At 47.3% G+C, this 20,271-nt stretch overlaps 2 protein-coding genes across 7 annotated transcripts; both read left to right on the top strand.

Moving 5' to 3' along the window:
- The first annotated feature begins 8,337 nt into the window (after positions 1-8,337).
- Positions 8,338-13,023, top strand: LOC120697379 (CBL-interacting protein kinase 17-like). Of its 5 annotated transcripts, none has more exons than XM_039980582.1 (12): positions 8,338-8,791; positions 10,528-10,599; positions 10,742-10,849; positions 10,995-11,075; positions 11,166-11,219; positions 11,339-11,464; positions 11,566-11,775; positions 11,896-12,000; positions 12,088-12,204; positions 12,306-12,377; positions 12,475-12,549; positions 12,660-13,023. In XM_039980582.1, exons 1-12 carry the CDS (start codon positions 8,552-8,554, stop codon positions 12,780-12,782), a joined length of 1,383 nt encoding a protein of 460 aa, XP_039836516.1. In that variant the 5' UTR covers positions 8,338-8,551; the 3' UTR covers positions 12,783-13,023. The 5 variants fall into 5 exon arrangements, with proteins under 5 accessions (XP_039836516.1, XP_039836515.1, XP_039836518.1 ...); XM_039980581.1 differs by having other exon boundaries at positions 11,893-12,000; XM_039980584.1 differs by lacking the exon at positions 8,338-8,791 and adding an exon at positions 9,112-10,430 and having other exon boundaries at positions 11,893-12,000.
- Positions 13,024-13,598: 575 nt separating this feature from the next.
- Positions 13,599-19,904, top strand: LOC120697375 (peptide chain release factor 1, mitochondrial-like). 2 transcript variants are annotated; one of them, XM_039980572.1, is made up of 11 exons: positions 13,599-13,819; positions 14,029-14,129; positions 14,261-14,359; positions 14,443-14,626; positions 14,735-14,783; positions 14,861-14,939; positions 18,415-18,489; positions 18,574-18,651; positions 18,769-18,927; positions 19,182-19,277; positions 19,356-19,904. In XM_039980572.1, the coding sequence occupies exons 1-11, from the start codon at positions 13,678-13,680 to the stop codon at positions 19,542-19,544; spliced, it is 1,251 nt and encodes a 416-aa protein (XP_039836506.1). In that variant the 5' UTR covers positions 13,599-13,677; the 3' UTR covers positions 19,545-19,904. The 2 variants fall into 2 exon arrangements, with proteins under 2 accessions (XP_039836506.1, XP_039836507.1); XM_039980573.1 differs by having other exon boundaries at positions 13,802-13,819; positions 14,257-14,359.
- Positions 19,905-20,271: the final 367 nt, after the last annotated feature.

Raw genomic sequence — 20,271 nt, 5'->3', positions numbered from 1 at the left:
TTGCTATCTACCAGCATATGCATTATATTTTATACTATTCACACTTTTCTTTGAGCGCCAAGTGACTGGTGGTGCACGCCCATATATAATATATATATATACACACTACTTTCCCAATTCTAAATTATAAGTCATTCCAAAAATTTTGAAGAGTCAATTTTTTTTCAAATTTGACCAAATTTATATGACAAGATAATAATATTTATGATACCAATTAATATCATTAGATTCTTTGTTAGTTATATTTTCATAGTGCACCTATTTAATGTCATAAATCTTTATATTTCTCTCTAAGATTCTTAAAATGACTTATAATTTGAAACGGGTGGAGTACAATCGATAGCTAAATAAAACAAGTTAAAAGATATTATAAGTAGTAGTAAAAAATTTTAAACTACGCCACCGGCCAACAATTCTACCCCCACAGGGACTCGAACTGCGGCCGTCAGGGTGCCGAGCGCGTCGCCCACCCAACTGGGCTAGCGACCGCTGGCGACGCAGTCGTACATATGGAAGGAAGAACCATATCGATCGACGCGTGCCGACGGGTGACTACCATCTGCCGGCCCGGTTGTGCATGGTATTCTCTCGGTGGCTAACTAATCCAATTGCCAATAATTTCTGCTGCGTGCCTGGCCAGGCCATGCACACGTTCTTATCCTAGCCCAGTCACTCCCAGCCACAGCAATTTTTCTCCCTAAACTCAGGGGCGAAGCTAGCCGAAAATCCCACCGGGGTCTGCAGTGTCGGATAACGGGGTCATCTACCATAGTGTACAGTAGTTTTCTATAGGAAATGCTGAAATTCGTCGGGGTCCAATGCTAAAGGGCAGCTCCGTCCCTGAAACTGCCCCTGCTCGGAGGAAACCTTTTCTTCGTCGAGAAAGGGCAGCAAAACGGAGGGCGCTTTCTGGTCTCACGGGGGTGGTTTCTAGTTTGGTCATCTCCGGGGGCGCGAGTGGTGTGACACGGAAAGCCTGCCCGGGCCGGCTACCTTTTCCCCGTCCGGGTCCGCCTGCGTGCGGGTACAACGGCGATTGTACGGGTGGGCCCGGACGGTTGAGTGGCCCTGTCGGTGATGTGACGTCGGTTGCGTGCCATTCCAAATTATAAGACATCTCAATAATCTTGAAGAGTCAAAATATTCTCAAGTTTGAGCAAGATTATAGAGAAATATAAAGATTTATTGTCGTGGTTTGTGGAGACCCACAGCCGGGTGGCGTAGTGCACCCGTCTAATCCCAGAGGGTGAGTACTCGGGGAAGCGCTAAGCGATTCGGCAGGAGGGTGCCTAAGACCAGAGGGTGAGTACTCGGGGGTTAGCTAGGACTAGTTCTATCTCGCTGGAAGAACACGATGAACACAGCAGGTTTAGAGTGGTTCGGGCCGCCGAAGCGTAATACCCTACGTCCACTGTGTGTTGTATTGCTTGCGCTCTCAAGAGGTTGAGAGCAGGGTTGTTCGGCGTGAAACCGAGCTTGTGTTGTGCGAGTCCTGGCGTGTCTAGAGCTCAGTCTCCAGAGAGTCTGTGTGAACCTGTGTTCTAGCGGGCGTGCTCTCTCTTTTATATATCCAAGGGGAGCACGTACACTGAGCGGGGCCCCGACAAGTGGGCCCGGCGATGTATTATAAACTACACTTTGGCCTTCAATGCCTCAGATCCGGAGATCTTGTCGTCGGCTTTCGTGCGTAGCTTCTGACCAGGGATGGTCTTGAGCTGTCCTGTCGGAGTAGAGTCTAGCATTTGCAGCTGCGCGTCGAGGTCATGATGACGCGCCGAACTACTGACTCAGTCCACTGTAGCAGCGTGCACAGTTGCTTCAGTCAGTAGCTGGTCATCATGACTCGTCGCCCATGCGCGCGGCGCTGAGTCTTTAATGCTTGCCTTGGTAACTGACGAACCGCCTCGGTAATTGACGATACACAGTGTGGATTGACAAAAGCTGCCCCGTGCCCAGCAGCAGCAGAGCACGCCTCGACCACTTGCACTTAATTCGGGTGGGTGAGGGAGCTTCCAGCGGAAGGCTTGCGTCCGCGCCCGCGTCTGCGTGACACGTGGCGGCTCCGGACCCCTCCCGAGCAGCTAGCTGAGCCGAGAGCTCACGGGGGTCCGGATAGGAACGTGGAGGTCCCGGACCCTTATGCGGGAGTCCGGATGGCACGTGGAGGTCCCGGACCCACCTGCGGGGGTCCGGGTCCACGGCCACAGGTACTGAGCATTTCCACCTCTAGGACACGTGGTGACACCGGACCCGTCCCCGAGCGGGAAGCGGGTCCGGGACAGTTGGTCCGGTGAGATGGAGTCGGACCCCAGGGGTCCGGCTACTCAGCTCCTTAGGGCGTAGTTACGGATAACTACGCGAGTCTTGGCACAGTAGGAGTGGTTACCCCAGTTGCAGGTACCGACAGAGGCCCCCGGGCCCGCCTCGGGAGAGGCAACGAACCCGCAGGTGGGGCCACTACTGTGAGCAACTTGGCTGCTTCTGGCGCCCAGCGGTGCGCGCCGCAAGGGTCTTATCCTGCGTCGTCCATCCTTTGGGTCACCTGCTGCATCATCACGTTTGGACCTACACATGACTCAAGGTAGATGCTTAGTAGCGTGCCCACAGGTCCCAAATCCTGTTGGCTGTGATCCTTTGAGATAGATAGCTAGGCTCAGTGAACGGAGCTCAAGGGGCCGACCTTTAGGTTAAGAGAAAGTCTGAACCTCCAGGTTCCCAGTCCTAGGTACTACGGCACTCATTCACAGGAGGTGGTGCGTGCAGGCTTAGGGTACGGAACCAGGCTAAGCGGCTACACGGCTGCGGACCTCCCCGGAGAATGAGTGCGCTTCCCTGAATCTGCAGGTTCACACTCGAGCTAAGTCACTAGTTAGCCAACTCAATTCGGACCACAATCACCGCATAAGAGTAAGAAGCCACGTGGGTGTTAGCGCAAACAGAATGCGTAGATTGAAATTGGAATGTAACATCCTTAAAGGCGAACTGAGAATAAACTTTTCCTTTATAACTAGATGTACATGAGATGTGCGATGTAAGCCAGAACACGGGTTTATGAGGCCAGAGCTGTCCGGGCCTCCGGGCCCCCAGTCTTAGGTACTACGGTACTCGCCCTAGGGAGGTAGAGCATGCAAGCTTAGGGTACGGAACCAGGCTAAGAGGCTACACGGCTCCGGACCTCCCCGGAGGGTGAGTACGCTTCCCTGAACCTGGTTTGCAGAGGTCCGGACCCCTCCACGGGAGAGGCTCACCGGACTAGACCACACGGAAGTACTACCTAGTTACAAAGTCAAATGTTTTATTCCCTGTTGGGCCTCTAAGGATAGGACTTACAGAGATGTAGAGTCGGGGGTGCGACCGGAGTCGGCTTAACATCGGAAAGAGCCACCAGAGTCGGCTTAGTGCGACCGGAGTGGGCTTTCCACCGGAGCGGGCTTGGTGCGACCGGAGTCGGCTTCCCGCCGGAGCGGGCTTGGTGCGACCGGAGTCGGCTTTCTGCCGGAGCGGGCTTCCTCACATGAGTGAGGTATGCTGCGAGCTGGGATTTGTTGAAGCTGTGCTTCCCCGAGACCTGCTTGATGACGAGCTGGGAGAGCATGACCCGCTGTCGCCATCCTGCTGACGCGGGCTCTTGCCGCGCAAGTTCTGGCCCCCGGGCACTCGCCACCTGAAACATGGTGATACCAAGCCGATGATCAAGCGAAAGCCAAGCTTCCCCTACCTGGCGCGCCAAATATCGTGGTTTGTGGAGACCCACAGCCGGGTGGCGTAGTGCACCCACCTAATCCCAGAGGGTGAGTACTCGGGGAAGCGCTAAGCGATTCGGCAGGAGGGTGCCTAAGCCCAGAGGGTGAGTACTCAGGGGTTAGCTAGGACTAGTTCTATCTCGCTGGAAGAACACGATGAACACAACCGGTTTAGAGTGGTTCGGACCGCCGAAGCGTAATACCCTACGTCCACTGTGTGTTGTGTTGCTTGCGCTCTCAAGAGATTGAGAGCAGAGTTGTTCGGCGTGAAACCGAGCTTGTGTTGTGAGAATCCTGGCGTGTCTAGAGCTCAGTCTCCAGAGAGTCTGTGTGAACCTGTGTTCTAGCGGGCGTGCTCTCCCTTTTATATGTCCAAGGGGAGCACGTACACTGAGCGGGGCCCCGACAAGTGTGCTCGGCGATGTATTATAAACTACACTTTGGCCTTCAATGCCTCAGATCCGGAGATCTTGTCGTCGGCTTTCGTGTGTAGCTTCTGACCAGGGATGGTCTTGAGCTGTCCTGTCGGAGTAGAGTCTACCCTCTGCAGCTGCGCGTCGAGGTCATGATGAAGTGCTGAACTACTGACTCAGTCCACTGTAGCAGCGTGCACTGTTGCTCCAGTCAGTAGCTGGTCATCATGACTCGTCGCTCATGCGTGCGGCGCTGAGTATTTAATGCTTGCCTTGGTAACTGACGAGCCGCCTCGGTAACTTGCGATCCACAGTGTGGATTGACAAAAGCTGCCCCGTGCCCAGCGGCAGCAGAGCACGCCTCAACCACTCGCACTTAATGCGGGTGGGTGAGAGAGCTTCCAGCGGAAGACTTGCGTCCGCGCCCGCGTCTGCGTGACACGTGGCAGCTCCGGACCCCTCCCGAGCAGCTAGCTGAGCCGAGAGCTCACAGGTGTCCGGATAGGCACGTGGAGGTCCCGGGCCCATCTGCGGGAGTCCGGTTGACACGTGGAGGTCCCGGACCCACCTGCGGGGGTCCGGGTCCTCGGCCACAGGTACTGAGCATTTCCACCTCTGGGACACGTGGTGACACCGGACCCGTCCCCGAGCGGGAAGTGGGTCCGGGACCGTTGGTCCGGTGAGATGGAGTCGGACCCCAGGGGTCCGGCTGCTCAGCTCCTTAGGGCGTAGTTACGGATAACTACGCGAGTCTTGGCATAGTAGGAGTGGGTACCCCAGTTGCAGGGTACTGACATTTATGATATCAAATTGATGTACTATGAAAAATATAAGTAATAAAGAATCTAATGGTATTTAGTTTATATAATAAATATTATTATTCTATTATATAAATTTGATCAAACATAAAAAACTTTGACTCTCCAAGATTGTTGGAATGTCTTATAATTTGGAAAGGAGGGAGTATCTCTTTCCTAGGTTATCTAAAGCTTGAATCAGGTTAGGTGATCAAGTAAAAAACAATGGATAAACCCTCCTATCTGCTTGTGTACTGAACATTTGGTATTTTCATTCATTTTGTGATTGAATGGAATGGGCCAAGTCTTGTCTTGAAAAAAGAAAAAAAAGCATTAGAAGAAAATGTAGCAAGAGATATATGTTCACACCTTGCAGCTCTTAGCCGGAACATGTCAGCAACTCCTAAATGGTAAGCTCTGATGGCATGAAGATTCACTCATTTATTTCGCTCCTCGTAGGGTATCCACGTCTAGTGTCCTTTGTCAGGTACGCGTAGCACATCGCGTTTGTGAAAAGGGATTGATTAATCTCTTTGAGTCTGGCGAGCTGGATCTAGATAGGCTTAACTATGCTATGATAACGATGATCCCCAAAGAGGAAGAGGCTAAGCACCTCAAGAAATTTAGGCCGATTAGTCTTATCAATTGTAGTTTTAAAATTTTCGCTAAGACTTTGAATAATAGGCTTATTAAGATAGCCGACAGGTTGATTTCTACAAATCAGACAGCCTTCATTAAAGGAAGGTATACTCTAGAAAGTGTGGTGGTGGCTCATGAAGTAGTGCATGAGATTTTCAGGAAGAATGAGCAAGGTGTCATCCTCAAATTAGACTACGAAAAAGCTTACGATAGAGTAAGTTGGGAGTTTCTTGACGAGATGCTTATCTCGAGGGGTTTTGGGGAAAAATGGAGAATGTGGACTGGAAAGTGGTTAGGGGGGGCTCTATCGGTGTGAGAATTAATGAGGAGAATGGGGGTTATCCAAGCAGATAGGAGGGTTTATCCATTGTTTTTTACTTGATCACCTAACCTGATTCAAGCTTTAGATAACTTAGGAAAGAGATACTCCCTCCGTTCCAAATTATAAGACATTCCAACAATCTTGGAGAGTCAAAGTTTTTTATGTTTGATCAAATTTATATAATAGAATAATAATATTTATTATATAAACTAAATACCATTAGATTCTTTATTACTTATATTTTTCATAGTACATCAATTTGATATCATAAATGTCGGTACCCTGCATCTGGGGTACCCACTCCTCTATCCCCTCTCCTCTTCAATCTGGTTGCGGATGTGTTCACAAAAATTCTAGAGAAGGCAGCTAGGGAACAGTTGATTACTGGTTTACTTACTAATGTATGTGAAGGGGGCATTGTTAGCCTCCAATATGCTGATGATACCCTCCTCTTCCTTAAGAATGACTTGGATAAAGCCCGTAACTTGAAGTGGTTATTAGTTTGTTTTGAACATTTATCTGGCTTGAAGATTAACTATGACAAAAGTGATTTGCTTACCATAGGTTTGTTGGAGGAGGAGGAGAATGACATGGCCAAGATTTTCTGCTGTAAGAAAGGTGAGTTCCCGCTAAAATACCTCGGTGTTCCTTTACATCATAGTAAGCTGAGAAAGGATGACATTTAGCCAATAGTTGATAAGGTCGTTAAGAGGATTGCTGGTTGGAAAGGGAAGCTTCTCTCGTATGGGGGAAGGCTTGTCCTTCTTAAATCATGCCTTGTCAGCATCCCTATCTACTTGCTTTCCATTATTAAGTTTCCAATTTGGGCTATTGAGATGATCAACTCCCAAATGGCCCACTTCTTCTGGGATAACTCAGAAGAAAGGCACAAGTATCATCTGGCTAGATGGCCCATGATAACCCAGAAAAAAGAGTTTGGGGGACTTGGAGTCCCTGACCTACGAACCCTAAACATATGCCTACTAGCTTCTTGGATCCAGAGGTACCATTTGCACAATAATGCGCTTTGGTCTCAGACCATTAAGATGAAATATAGGACTGATAATCCCAATATGTTTTGCTGTTCAGACCGGAACGCTTCTCCTTTTTGGAAAGGTGTTCAGTGGGCGGCTCAGGCCGCGGCTTTGGGTTATCAGTGGGTAGTTGGTGATGGTAAGAAGGTCAGGTTCTGGGAAGACCATTGGTTTGATAACTCAAGCTTAGCTGTTCAGTTATGGCAGCTTTATACCATTAATAATGAGCAGGGTGCTACAAATTAGTCAAGTGTGGGATGGTGTGGACCTGAAACTGACCTTTAGAAGGGCAGTCTCCCAGCAGCTTATGCTCCAATGGGATGAACTTAGTCAAATTGTTAGCAGTATTACACTCAGTATTGAGGAGGATGCTATCATTTGGAAGTTTAATTCTAGTGGCCAATATTCTGTCCAGTCACTTTATGCTTTCCTCAATTTTAGAGGGGTTTCCCCATCCACATCCCGGCTGTGTGGCAGCTAAGTATCCCTTCTAGAATCCATATTTTTCTGTGGCTTTTGTATAACAATAAATTGCTTACTAGAGATAACCTTCAAAAGAGAAGAGATGTTGCGGACAAAACTTGTTTATTCTGCTGCGAAGAAGAAACTGTTAATCATCTCTTCTTTGACTGTTGTGTTGCTTCGCTGACCTGGAATTACATTTCTATAGAGCTCGGTGTGCAAGTTGGTTCAGATTTTGAATCCATCGGTAGGTGGTGGATTAGTAATAACAGAAATGCAGTTTTAAACTGTGTCTGTGCTGCGACCTTGTGCTCCATATGGAAACTGTGTAACAACTTGTGCGTAACAACTTGTGCTTTCAGGGAAAGGGATGGCGGGGGATAGGGCAAGTCCTTTGCTCGATTGCTAGGATGCTGAGGCGTTGGTCCGTGCTATTGAAGCCGGACAAGCAAGCGAAGTTGGAATGCACTACACAACACCTTCTGGAGGAGGGATCCAAACCACCAACGCTAGGGGGCAGCTCTTCACCACTGCAGGAATCAAGCTCGAATCTGTCACATGGGGATCTTTCCCGGTTGGTCTTCACAGCTGCTCCTCCGAGCATTCCGATGTCGTCTGAAGTGTGGGGGTTTGATCCCATTTTTCAACCTATTGCTGTGTATGACACTGTTGCTGAAACTATAATTGGCGGGCGCGCCTAGAATACGCCGATACTGAGAATGCTTAAAACTTTGTACGTTTTATGCTTGTAATAAAGCGGGAAACCTTTTGTCTAAAAAAAATTGAGGAACATGGCAAGGCGCCATCACACACACTGAGAGGAGAGATCAGAGGAGAATAGATGAGCACAAGTGGAGTGCAGGAGTGGAGCAGATCAAAGAAGAGCAAGCAGGGCACGTGCTATAAATACGACCCCTCTATTTCCCCATTTCCCGATCGCCTCCCTTCCCCTTCCTTTCTCTTCTTCCCCTCGCACCCGGCGCGGGCCGCGCCAGATTCGAATCAAACAAGCCAACCACCACCAGAGCCAAGAAACGTGGCAGGAATCTTGGCGAGGTTCCCGGCCGGCGCGTGGTGCGCAGCTGCGGTGCGGGGCCGGGGCGTCCGTCCATCCGCCCGGCTTGCAGATAGTAGTAATATAATGGTGAGCGGCGGCGGCGGCGGCGCGGCGCTGCTGGGCGCGTACGAGCTGGGGCGGACGGTGGGGGAGGGCAGCTTCGGCAAGGTGAAGCAGGCGCGGCACCGCGGCACGGGCGCGCTCTTCGCCGTCAAGATCCTGGACCGCGCCCGGGTCCTCTCCCAGCGCATCGGCGACCAGATACGCCGGGAGATCGCCACGCTCAATCTGCTCCGCCACCCCAACGTCGTCCGCCTGCACGAGGTCCGTTCGTCTCTCGTCCCCGCCAGCTCTGCTCCGATCCTCTCTCTAATTCTTCCGGCCGCTATCTAACCTAGCTAGCTTCTGTCGATCGATTCGGTTCCCTAATTCTTCCCTGCAATAAAAAAAATGGAGAATTTCTGGGGACTCGTCGTATTGGTCTAGTAGCTGAGGAAGCGAAACGGCGGATCGCCGGCCGTGCGTGAAGTAAGCGCCTTTTCGGCTGGGAGATTCAGTCAGGCACAACAATATTTTCTTCTCACGTCAAATCAGCCAATCAGCCAGCCAACCAGCAGTGTTTTCCTCTCACGCCAAATCAGCCAGCCAGCCGATAAGGCAAAGTTTGTGGAAGCGAGTTATTTATTTGTTTATCAATTATTAATCGAGCCCATCACCCCGCGTTTATTTGCGTCCGCATTAATTACTGCGAGGATAAAGCCAGCTGCGTGGCCACGCCGATCCTACCTTTCTGCTTTCACCACTTGCTGATGCGACCCAGATTCTCTGAAGTGCTGAAGCAAAGTCAGCTAAGCTGTAGCGGTGACTTTCGGTGCATTTCCGGCCGTCCGTTTTTAGATGGATGGATGATATCTATAGCTACAGTATCCGCTGATGAGTTACCTACTGGCTGAAATATATTCTTTAGTATGTGTCGTTGGATTAATTTATTTATAAATACTCTGTTTGACGTTGTATTTTCTTTTCAGGATTTCCTTTCAAAAAAATTTCTTTTCAATAAAAAGAGCACGCTCACGCTCAGATACATGCATAATCTTTGTGAATACATACGTATATGTTTATTATTCGTTGTTAAAATACGTACAAAAGATCGTCCGGTTCAACTTGAGGTAGCGATCACGAGCCGTACGTCAGTATTATTACTAGTTCTTAGAGATTCAAAATTCGTATAAATCCACTGCAAATTTTGGGGGCTTTACCTTCTGCGGACTGCGGTAGCCGGTAGTGTTTACAATTGTGATGAAATACCTCGTGGACTTGGCCCACCTGGTCCGACCGGTGTGTGGGCCCGCAGCAGTCCTCTGGTACCAGGCCAGAGTAGTGGACTCGGTGCTCCACCTCCGTCCATGTCCTCATGTCCTCCTCCTGCTCTGTCTGTCTGGGTCCACCAATTATTGGCAGCATCGAGGTCGATGACCCGGCTGCCCCAGGCCATGGGTCCCCACTCATCACCCCCACCTGCTCGCTGTGGTGGCCATCAAGTTCGAGTTGATTTTGAGGTTGAGCCGCCCATCTGCTCAGCAACAGTGATGATCACTTCTTCTTCCTAACGAAGTCAAGGGCGCTTTAGTTCTCGGCCCACCTTGTTTCATCTCTCCTGATTCAGTATACTTCTGCACATGTTCTCAATTCGATGAACATGCAACCATATCCCTGTAGAAAACCATGATTCAGTGTATCTATCTGGGCACGGGCCTTTTATTCATGCTAGAATTACTAAATTTGGCTTGCAAACGCCCACAGCTAAGATTGCATGTGTTGCTGTCTGCTACTACTTCTACATCCACGGTTTCCAGTGTGGGTTAACAGCGCCAGTTGCTCTTCCCTCATCCTATTTTTAGTTTCCTCCGGAAACAAAAGAGCACGGCAGATGAAACTGCACCGGAATCCACATTCGCGTCTGGTTCTTGTAACCTCTGTTAATAATTTGGTGTTGTTCGTCATGTTAGAAGCTGAAAGGATGTTCGTTCCTAACTGTCTGAGTTTATCTCCTGGCTCAGGTTGCTGCTAGCAAGACCAAGATTTACATGGTGCTCGAGTTTGTCAACGGCGGCGAACTGTTCGACAGGATTGTGAGCACTTGGAACCTTCTCCCTTTCATCACCCACCCCTTGCACCTCCTTTTTCCAGAATAAATTCCATTTTTAGATGCAGTTAGTTGGTTCCATAGGCATCTGATTCCCCCGAGTTGCTTTCTTTGCTGCAATCGGAAAGGCCATCAAGGGAAAACTCTCGGAGGAAGAAGGAAGGAGGCTATTTCAGCAGCTGATCGATGGTGTCAGCTACTGCCACGAAAAGGGCGTCTATCATAGAGACCTCAAGGTGCCAAATGTTCCTCATTCTATTTCACAATGCTCCTATCCATGTTTATACAATTATACGTACATGTATCACGTACTTATTTGTAATATGCTTATTTCAGCTGGTTATATATTCATTGACACCCTTTTTTGCTAACATCTCACAGCCTGAGAACGTTCTTGTTGACCGGAAGGGAAACATCAAGATCTCTGATTTTGGCCTCAGTGCTTTACCACAACATATCGGGGTATGGTGATTTCTTGAGTTCATTTATCTCAGATGATCCCTAAGTAATAAAGCTGATAGCTCATCATATTCTATGGTATGTGACTTTCAGAATGATGGGTTGCTGCATACGACCTGTGGTAGCCCCAATTACATTGCTCCTGAGGTAAAAGATGGACTGAATTCTCATTCAAAAAAAAAGAGAAATGATGGACTGAACGTATTTTGAGGTCAAACAATTCCTTTCGCTGCACAGTTTCTAATTCTTGTGCCAAATGCCTGCAGGTTCTGCAGAACAGAGGATACGATGGATCCTTGTCAGATATCTGGTCTTGTGGAGTCATTCTTTATATGATGCTCGTAGGATACCTTCCATTTGATGACCGGAATATCGTTGTTCTTTATCAGAAGGTACTTATTCAGATAAAAGTGAATGATCTTTGTAGTTCAGTTCTAGTACTTCTCTGATGCCATTTTATTAATGACATTACTTTTGCCGTCGCGTGTTCTAGATTTTCAAGGGTGACACTCAGATCCCAAAGTGCCTTTCTCCTGGTGCACAAAATCTTCTCCAGAGAATTCTTGAGCCCAACCCGATGAAGCGGATCACAATGGCTGAGATCAAGGCACATGAATGGTTCCAGAAGGATTATGTTCCTGCAGTTCCATTCGACAACGATGATGAAGATTCACAGCTTGACCTGGTTCTTCCAGTCAAGGAGGTATATGCATATGGACAATCAGAGACTATATATGGCCTCAAAAATAGACGCCAATTGTACATGTCGGCACCCCACTAATCACTAAATTTTGGTTTCCTTTGTTTTTTTCCCCTCCTGAAGGAAATTAATCCATCACCTGGGGATAAGACTACTCATCAGATCAATGCTTTTCAGTTGATTGGAATGGCATCATCCCTTGACCTTTCAGGGTTTTTTGAGGAAGAGGTATGTAAATTGTCTGTCAGAACAGTATAATCTGAAAGACAGAAAAAAAATGGAGCAGTTTTCATCAATAATTTTAACTTGTTGTAGGACGTATCCCAGAGGAAGATCAGATTCACAACAACACATCCACCCAAGGATTTGTTTGACAAGATTGAACGTTCTGCAAGCGAAATGGGCTTCCAAGTACATAGGGGGCACGGCAAGGTCAGTACAGGCCTTCCATCAATTATAACACTATATACGTGCACTGGCATTGCTGCGAACATTTCAAACGAACTATCAGTGAAGTGCATGTGGTTTTTCAGCTCAAAGTGACGCAAAACTACACTGGAACAAAGAATTGTAAAAACCCTGCTTCATTTCTTGTCTGCACCGAGGTAAAGTAAAATGCGATGAACCATGCCCTTCTTTTTAAAGAAAAACACATAAGATAGGTAGGCTAACAATGAAGTGGCGTGCTGTTTGTGATCCCAGGTGTTTGAGCTTGGCCCCTCTTTGTACGTCGTAGAGCTCAAGAAGTCCCATGGAGACCCTGCATTGTACAGACAGGTAAGAGAACTGCAGCTATCATTCCGATGGCGCGCTTCACTGTAACTGTATGGAGAAATAAGTTCAGAGCTCGCAACTGAGTAACCTTTCTTCTTGAAACGTATCTGCAGCTCTGCGAGAAGATCTGCAGTGACCTGGGCGTGCTGATGGCGCAGATCTTCGGGACACGGCCGGTTGTCGATGATCTTGCGAGCTTGGACAGTCGATCCGGGACGCCTTTGGTGGCGTTGTGACGAAGTATGCCCGCTGCCGTGATGTAGCGTGAGATCTAGGGAAGACGAAGCAGTTCAGCTGCAATGCAGCTAGGAACGAGTGTACTGTAGATAGGATCAAAATTCGCCTGAAAATATAGATGTCAAAATAGTGCAGGATCATCATAATGTGTAAAAGAAGCAGCAGCCACTGACGTCAAACCGAATGTCAAATCTAATAAATGGATTGTATTCGGTGGCATACATCAATCTTTAGTCATCACATTACCTGGCTACCAGTGACTGAACTTTTTCATTTTATTTCTGATAACATGCGATGTACCCTTTTTATTAAGAAGAATACAACAATTCAATAAGCACCAAGTTGATCAAGACACCAAGCGGGAACAAATCAAGACAACTGCTCAAGTGGCATCGAAAACAAAATTCAACCAACTAATTTGTAGAGGAATTTTTTCTCTCAAACTAGCAGAAGTGCCGTCTATCATATTATGAATGAATATGAGGAACAAAAATTTAAAAAAAAACATTCGATCATTTTAAATAATGTAAGGATTAAAACGAGCCAAAAGTTTACTTTAGGGTCAAACTGCAAATTAAATTGTTCCGGTGATAAAATATAGCCAGGTGCCCACCAATTTTTTTTTTTTTTTTTGCTTTGTTCTTTGGAGGGGAAGCTTCGCCCACCTTTTAAGAGGAGAGTGAGCACTGGGCTTAAGATGGCCCTTTTCCTTAAAACCCATGATCACTTTCGAGTGTGTGTACAAGCGCCACAGAAGGCGGAATTTTCTAAAATACGTAAACATGTGTAAGAGGCGCTTTCTAGTGCTGAACTCGAACTGCCGAACCCGAAGGCAACTAGTAGCAGACTAGCACTAGTAGGTTCTTTGCTTCCGCCGCCGCCGTCGCCGCCGTGATGCAGCATCACCTACGCCGATGCGGCGGCGGCGCTCTCACCGCGCTCCGACAGCTCCGCCACATCCCTTCCGCTGCCGCAGCATCTCCCCCAGCGGCCTGGAGGCGTCCCTGCCCTCCTCCGCGGCTCTACTCCACCGCCGGTGAGCACACCTCTCCTCTCCAATTCTTGCACCTTGCTCCCCTCTTTCAACTTCGAGTTCGCGCGCGCTAGTATGATTGCGGTGTGTATCACCTCAGAACTGGCTCCGTTTTCTGTTACCTTTTCTTGTAGCGTTTGAGCTGCCGCTAGAAGAGCAGAGCACTCCGGGAATCTCGATTTAGTCCCCTTGTTTTTTGTTTTTTGCATCAGAGATGAGCCAGCAACTGCCTGCGAACCTGGTGGCGATCATGGAGCAGAGAATGAAGTTGATCGAGCAGAGGAGTGCGTACCTCCAGGAGCAAATCAACCAGGTAATTTCAGATTGGCAAGCTCCTCTTTGATGATTCAGAGTATGAACAGGCATCGAGCAATTTATCACCATGCTAGAATAAAATAGCCTTAATGCAATAGACTTGATTTGAGTTGGTGTTAATGAAGACAGCCAGCTGCCTTGCCCGAAGAGTACTCTAGGGCTAACAAGGAGTTCCGCAAGCTGGAGAGCACCATGGAGTTGATCAAGGAGCTGAGGTCGAAACGGGAGGTAGTAATCTGGTTTAAAATTATACATGCTGAAACATACTGTGTGAACCATCACTATTCATAGGTAGCATTGTTTGTTTGTAGGAAATTGAGTGTTTGAAATCTTTGGTTACAAATGCCCGTGAAGAGAAAGACATGCGCGAGATGGCAGCAGAAGAGCTACTTGAGGCTGTCGAGGAGGAGAAACGTTTGCAGCATGAACTGTTTAGAGCTTTGCTTCCCAAAGATGAAGCAGATGAGAGGGATTGCATACTGGAGGTGCGTGCAGGTAAGCTGGAGTTTGCCCTGTCATTCATGAGCACAATTCATCTTTCCAATTTTGCTCTGTTATTGGGCGATAGGTGATTGTCAGTTTGTCACTGATATGGTCTTGCAGGAACTGGAGGAGAAGAGGCATCTTTGTTTGCAATGGATATATTCAGAATGTAGGTTATCTTGCTCCGGAGCAAAATGTACGTGATCCTTAATCTATGTTACTAAACTGGATTCTTCTACGTTATAGGTACGAAAAGTATGCCCAGAAGAACGGTTGGAAATTTGATGTCATTGACATAATGGAGTCTGCTGTGAAAGGATACAAGGTACAACTTTTGTCGGTGCTTCCCAAATTTTGTTTGTATATATGCGCATGTATTTTAACTCCGCCTATGCTGACTGGAAGACTCTCTCTCCTGAGTCGTCTCAGCATAGCCGGTCCCAAGCCCGGATAAAAGAGGAGGGTTGCGTTAGGTTTTGGCAAACCAACATAAAAATAGCCACTCTAATGGATTTGAAACCCACAAGAAACTCGTTGGGGCGTAACCCTCTTAGCGACGCGCTACATCGGAACCCGGGTGTGGTGATAAATGGGCAAGGGCCGGGTCGCCATCCCCCCAAGGGCGCGTCGTATCATGACCTGGGTACGATGATAAGTGAGCAAGGGTCGGGTCGTCACCTGAATGGCGCGCTACATCTACGCCCGGGTGTAGTGAAAAATGAGGAAGGGTCTTCGCACTTCCCTCGACGGGTGCGAAGGGTAAGGAAGCTAGCCGAGCCAATTAGGATTCGTATAGGTAGCTGGAACGTAGGATCCCTAACGGATAAGTTGCGAGAGCTAGTTGATGTAGCAATTAGGAGGCGTGTAAATATTCTATGCGTTCAGGAGACTAAATGGAAGGGTCAGAAGGCGAGGGAGGTTGAGGATACTGGCTTCAAGCTTTGGTACACGGGAGCAACTCCGGGTAAGAATGGTGTAGGCATCTTGATTGATAGGAGCCTTAAGGATAGAGTCGTAGAGGTTAGAAGGCAAGGCGACCGGATTATCCTAATCCGGTTGGTAGTTGGAGATTCGGTTTTGAATGTGATCAGTGCCTATGCTCCTCAGGTAGGCCTTAGTGAGAGCACCAAGATGCAGTTCTGGGAAGTTCTAGATAGCATGGTTAGTACCGTGCCTACCAGCGAGAAACTCTTCATAGGAGATCTCAACGGCCATGTGGGTGCGACTAATGTAGGGTTCGAGCGAGTGCACGGGGGTTTTGGGTACGGTAGTAGGAGTCAAGAGGGGGAGGATGTGTTGAACTTCGCGTTAGCCTACGACTTGTTGATAGCGAATACCGTGTTTAAGAAGAGGGAATCCCATCTTGTGACGTTTCGTAGTGGACAACACTCGAGCCAGATCGACTTTATCCTTGCTAGGAGGGAGGATAGACGTGATTGCTTAGATTGTAAGGTGATACCTGGGGAGTGTGTTGTCCCTCAACACAAGCTTGTGGTGGCGGACTTTCGTCTTCGGGTACGTGTCCACCGGAACAAACGTGCCAAAATTGCGAGAACAAAGTGGTGGAAGCTTAGAGGGGAAGCGGCACAAGCGTTTAAGGAAATGATGCTAGGTGAGGGGCCTTGGGAAGAAGGAGAAGACACAGATGACATGTGGCTAAAGATGGCAACATGTATTCGGAAGGTGGCCTCAGAGGTGTTTGGTGTGAGTAGGGGAGGCAAACAGGAGGAGAAAGACACCTGGTGGTGGAATGACGAGGTGCAAAGGGCTATTAAGGAGAAGGAGTGTTTCAAGCGCCTCCACCTTGACAAGAGTGCAGCCAACATCGAGAGTTATAAATTAGCGAAGAGGGTTGCAAAGCGAGCTGTGAGTGTAGCAAAGGGTAAGGCGTATGATGACCTGTATCAGCGGCTAGGCACGAAAGAAGGGGAGAATGACATTTATAGGATGGCTAGGATCCGCGAGCGGAAGACAAGGGATATCAACCAAATCAAATGCATTAAGGATGGGACAGATCGACTGCTAGTGAAGGATGAGGACATCATGGATAGATGGAGAGAGTACTTCGACAAGTTGTTTAATGGGGAGAGTGAGGGCTCTACCCTTGAGTTAGATGACTCTTTTGACGATACCAACATACGTTTTGTGAGGAGAATTCAGGAGGTAGAGATCGGGGAGGCTTTGAAGAGGATGAAGGGAGGTAAAGCGATGGGTCCTGATGGTATCCCCATTGAGGTGTGGAGATGCCTAGGAGATAGAGCAATAGTATGGTTAACTAAGCTTTTTAATCTCATTTTTCGGTCAAACAAGATGCCGGAAGAATGGAGGAGAAGTATATTAGTACCTATCTTCAAAAACAAGGGCGATGTTCAAAATTGTACTAACTACCGTGGGATTAAGCTGATGAGCCATACGATGAAGCTTTGGGAGAGGGTTATCGAGCATCGCCTAAGAAGAGTGACAAGTGTGACCCAAAACCAATTTGAGTTCATGCCTGGAAGGTCAACCATGGAGGCGATTTTCTTAATACGACAATTGATGGAGAGATATAGGGAGCAGAAGAAGGACTTGCACATGGTCTTCATTGACCTTGAGAAGTCATATGACAAAGTACCGAGAAATGTCATGTGGTGGGCCTTGGAGAAGAACAAAGTCCCAACTAAGTACATTACCCTCATTAAGGACATGTACAAGGATGCGACGACGTTTGTCCGGACATGTGATGGTAACACCACTGACTTTCTTATTAACATAGGCCTACACCAGGGGTCAGCATTGAGCCCTTATTTATTTGCTTTAGTGATGGATGAGGTCGCAAGGGATATACAAGGTGAGATCCTTTGGTGTATGCTCTTTGCTGATGATGTGGTGCTAGTTGACGAGAGTAGGGCAGGGGTTAATAGGAAGTTAGAGCTGTGGAGACGCACGTTAGAGTCGAAAGAGTTCAGACTTAGTAGGACCAAGACCGAGTACATGATGTGCGATTTCAGCGCGATTAGGCATGAGGGGGGAGACGTTAGTCTAGATGGACAAGTGGTGGTCCAGAAGGATACTTTTCGGTATTTAGGATCGGTGCTACAAAAGGATGACGACATTGATGAAGATGTTAGGCATAGAATTTCAGCTGGCTGGTTGAAATGGCGACAAGCTTCTGGCATCCTTTGTGACAAGAGGGTGCCATAAAAGCTAAAAGGCAAATTCTATAGGACAGCAATTCGTCCGGCGATGCTATACGGTGCTGAATGTTGGCCTACAAAAAGGCGACATATCCAGCAACTGAGTGTAGCAGAGATGCGGATGTTGCGGTGGTTTTGCGGGCACACAAGGAGGGATAGAGTCCGGAACGAAGTTATTCGGGATAGGGTCGGAGTGGCACCAATTGAGGAGAAACTTACCCAGCATCGGCTGAGATGGTTTGGACATGTCCAACGAAGGCCTCCTGAGGCGCCGGTGCGTAATGGGGTTCTTGAGCGGGTCGATAATGTAAAGAGGGGTAGAGGTAGACCTAAACTGACGTGGGATGAATCGGTTAAGAGAGACCTTAAGAATTGGAATATCTCTAAAGAGATAGCTTTGGATAGGAGCGCTTGGAGACTAGCTATCAATGTGCCTGAACCTTGAACTTATTTCTTTCGGGTTTCATCTCTAGTCTACCCCAACTTGCTTGGGAAAAAAGGCTATGTTGTTGTTGTATATGCGCATGTATTTTCACTGCAGCATAAATATTGTCACCATTTAAGATCTGGAAGCTCTCAATCTCCCAATTCACACAATTCCTGTCGTTATCCATTTGTATGAAGGAAGCTAGTGGAACAATATCAGGTCCTGGAGCATTTGGCAAACTGAAGTTTGAGAGCGGCATTCATAGAGTTCAGGTACAATGATGGGACAGAATTATAATATCAATCACATTTATCTACTTAGATATTGTATTATTTGACATATACCGTTCATGGCAGCGAGTGCCAGTGACCGAAAAATCTGGACGGGTGCACACTAGTGCTGTATCAGTTGCTGTTCTTCCTCAAGCTGATGAGGTTAGAATTGGATATAACACTTTGATTGGCTTTTTTCCCACTCAACTTTTGTTCATCCATGCAATTCCTGGCATGATAACAGTTGACAAAATCATTCATTTTCTTCTGAAAATGTAGGTTGATGTCCAACTGCGGAATGAGGACCTGAGAATTGATACCTACAGATCAGGTGGCTCTGGAGGCCAGTCTGTTAATACAACTGACAGTGCTGTTAGGATAACTCATATTCCAACCGGAACAGTGGTTGCAATTCAAGACGAGAGATCACAGCACATGGTAAGGGTTTCAATTTTGGAAACATCATGAACAAAATTTTATATGCACATTCTAGCAGGTTTCCCTTTAAAACCTGGAATGCAGTAGTTCCTAGAACTCAGTTTCACGTCTTTTCAGTCATTTTCATCTCTATCTACTCACTTCTTCATAGCCTAGCTGTCATTAGCACAACTACAAATTCGAACTGAGTTTGTGCAAGTCCTGTCGATTATGAAGAAATCAATATGCTAATTTATAATTCACTCTCTCTCTAGAACAAGGCCAAAGCTCTCAAAGTTCTCCGAGCACGATTGTATGAAATTGAAAGGCAAAGGCTCCACATGGACCGATCAAAGCTTCGATCAGAGCAGGTAATCTAAAATCGAAATTTTTCTGTCTCCCATTTTAAGTTGTTAACTGCTGGTTTCCAAGGCCTAACTTCTTAGCAGATTGGAAGTGGTGACAGATCAGAGCGAATCAGAACATACAACTTCCCTCAGGGCCGTGTCACAGATCATCGTGTTGGAATCACTCACCACTCCATAGCAGATGTCATGGAAGGGGAGAACCTGGATGCATTCATCGATGCACTCCTGCTCCAAGAAGAGATGGATGCAATTGCTTCATTTGCAGCGTAACCACTAAAGTAATGAACCCTTAGAGCAATGAACCATGTCATGAACACAACAGAGGAGACTGATGAACAATACATAACACAGAACTGGCAAAGTCAAGATGAACTTCTGGATTTGCTTTTGGCCTGTCTGTCCTGCATCAGAATATGTAACTTTACATGATGCAGAATTTTGGTTTTAGTAGTAGCATATTGATGTGTACGTGTTATTATTTTACGAAATTGAAATGGGTTCTCTGATGCTGAAGCTTTGGATGGAGTTTAGTACATGTCAAGCTGATGTTGTTTCGCAACTTTATTGACTTTAAATTTTGCTTCCGTTTCTCGTTTATGTAATAAGCTCATGTTGTATGTCCTGAGTCAATCCTAGCTTGTCCAGCTATTTTGGCCGAGCCTCTGGTTAATTCAACAATGACAAAAGGAAACTGCAATTGTGCATACATATTTCTGTTCTTCACAAACTTGCTGCCCCCAACTAATTTCTGGGCAAACTTGTTTGGGTGATGCTCACTTCAGCGTTGAGTAAGATGAACTGGGATATACACAAACATTGGAGTTTAGTTCGACATCTCAATTGTAATATCTTATGCTTTCCGGTTTCATAGCATTCCTTCCGATATTGGCAATCAACTTGCAAAAATCGCATTCTGCAAAGGAACGACTGTCATCTAACTTGAGATATACATGTGTACAGCTTCATTACAGGACTTGAATCGCTGGACCTGTTCTAT

The sequence above is a fragment of the Panicum virgatum genome, chromosome 3K (genome assembly GCF_016808335.1).
Source record: "Panicum virgatum strain AP13 chromosome 3K, P.virgatum_v5, whole genome shotgun sequence".
In the NCBI taxonomy this organism is placed as follows: Eukaryota; Viridiplantae; Streptophyta; class Magnoliopsida; order Poales; family Poaceae; genus Panicum; species Panicum virgatum.
This window is presented reverse-complemented; position numbering and strand designations above follow the sequence as displayed.

Bases quoted from the DNA above. Each gene is read 5' to 3' on its own strand.
- LOC120697375 (XM_039980572.1), top strand. From the start codon at position 13,678: ATGCAGCATCACCTACGCCGATGCGGCGGCGGCGCTCTCACCGCGCTC. The intron at 13,820-14,028 runs GTGAGCACACCT...TTTTTGCATCAG, and splicing joins GCGGCTCTACTCCACCGCCG to AGATGAGCCAGCAACTGCCT. The intron at 19,278-19,355 runs GTAATCTAAAAT...ACTTCTTAGCAG, and splicing joins CAAAGCTTCGATCAGAGCAG to ATTGGAAGTGGTGACAGATC.
- LOC120697379 (XM_039980581.1), top strand. From the start codon at position 8,552: ATGGTGAGCGGCGGCGGCGGCGGCGCGGCGCTGCTGGGCGCGTACGAG. The intron at 11,220-11,338 runs GTAAAAGATGGA...AAATGCCTGCAG, and splicing joins CCAATTACATTGCTCCTGAG to GTTCTGCAGAACAGAGGATA. The intron at 11,465-11,565 runs GTACTTATTCAG...CGCGTGTTCTAG, and splicing joins TCGTTGTTCTTTATCAGAAG to ATTTTCAAGGGTGACACTCA.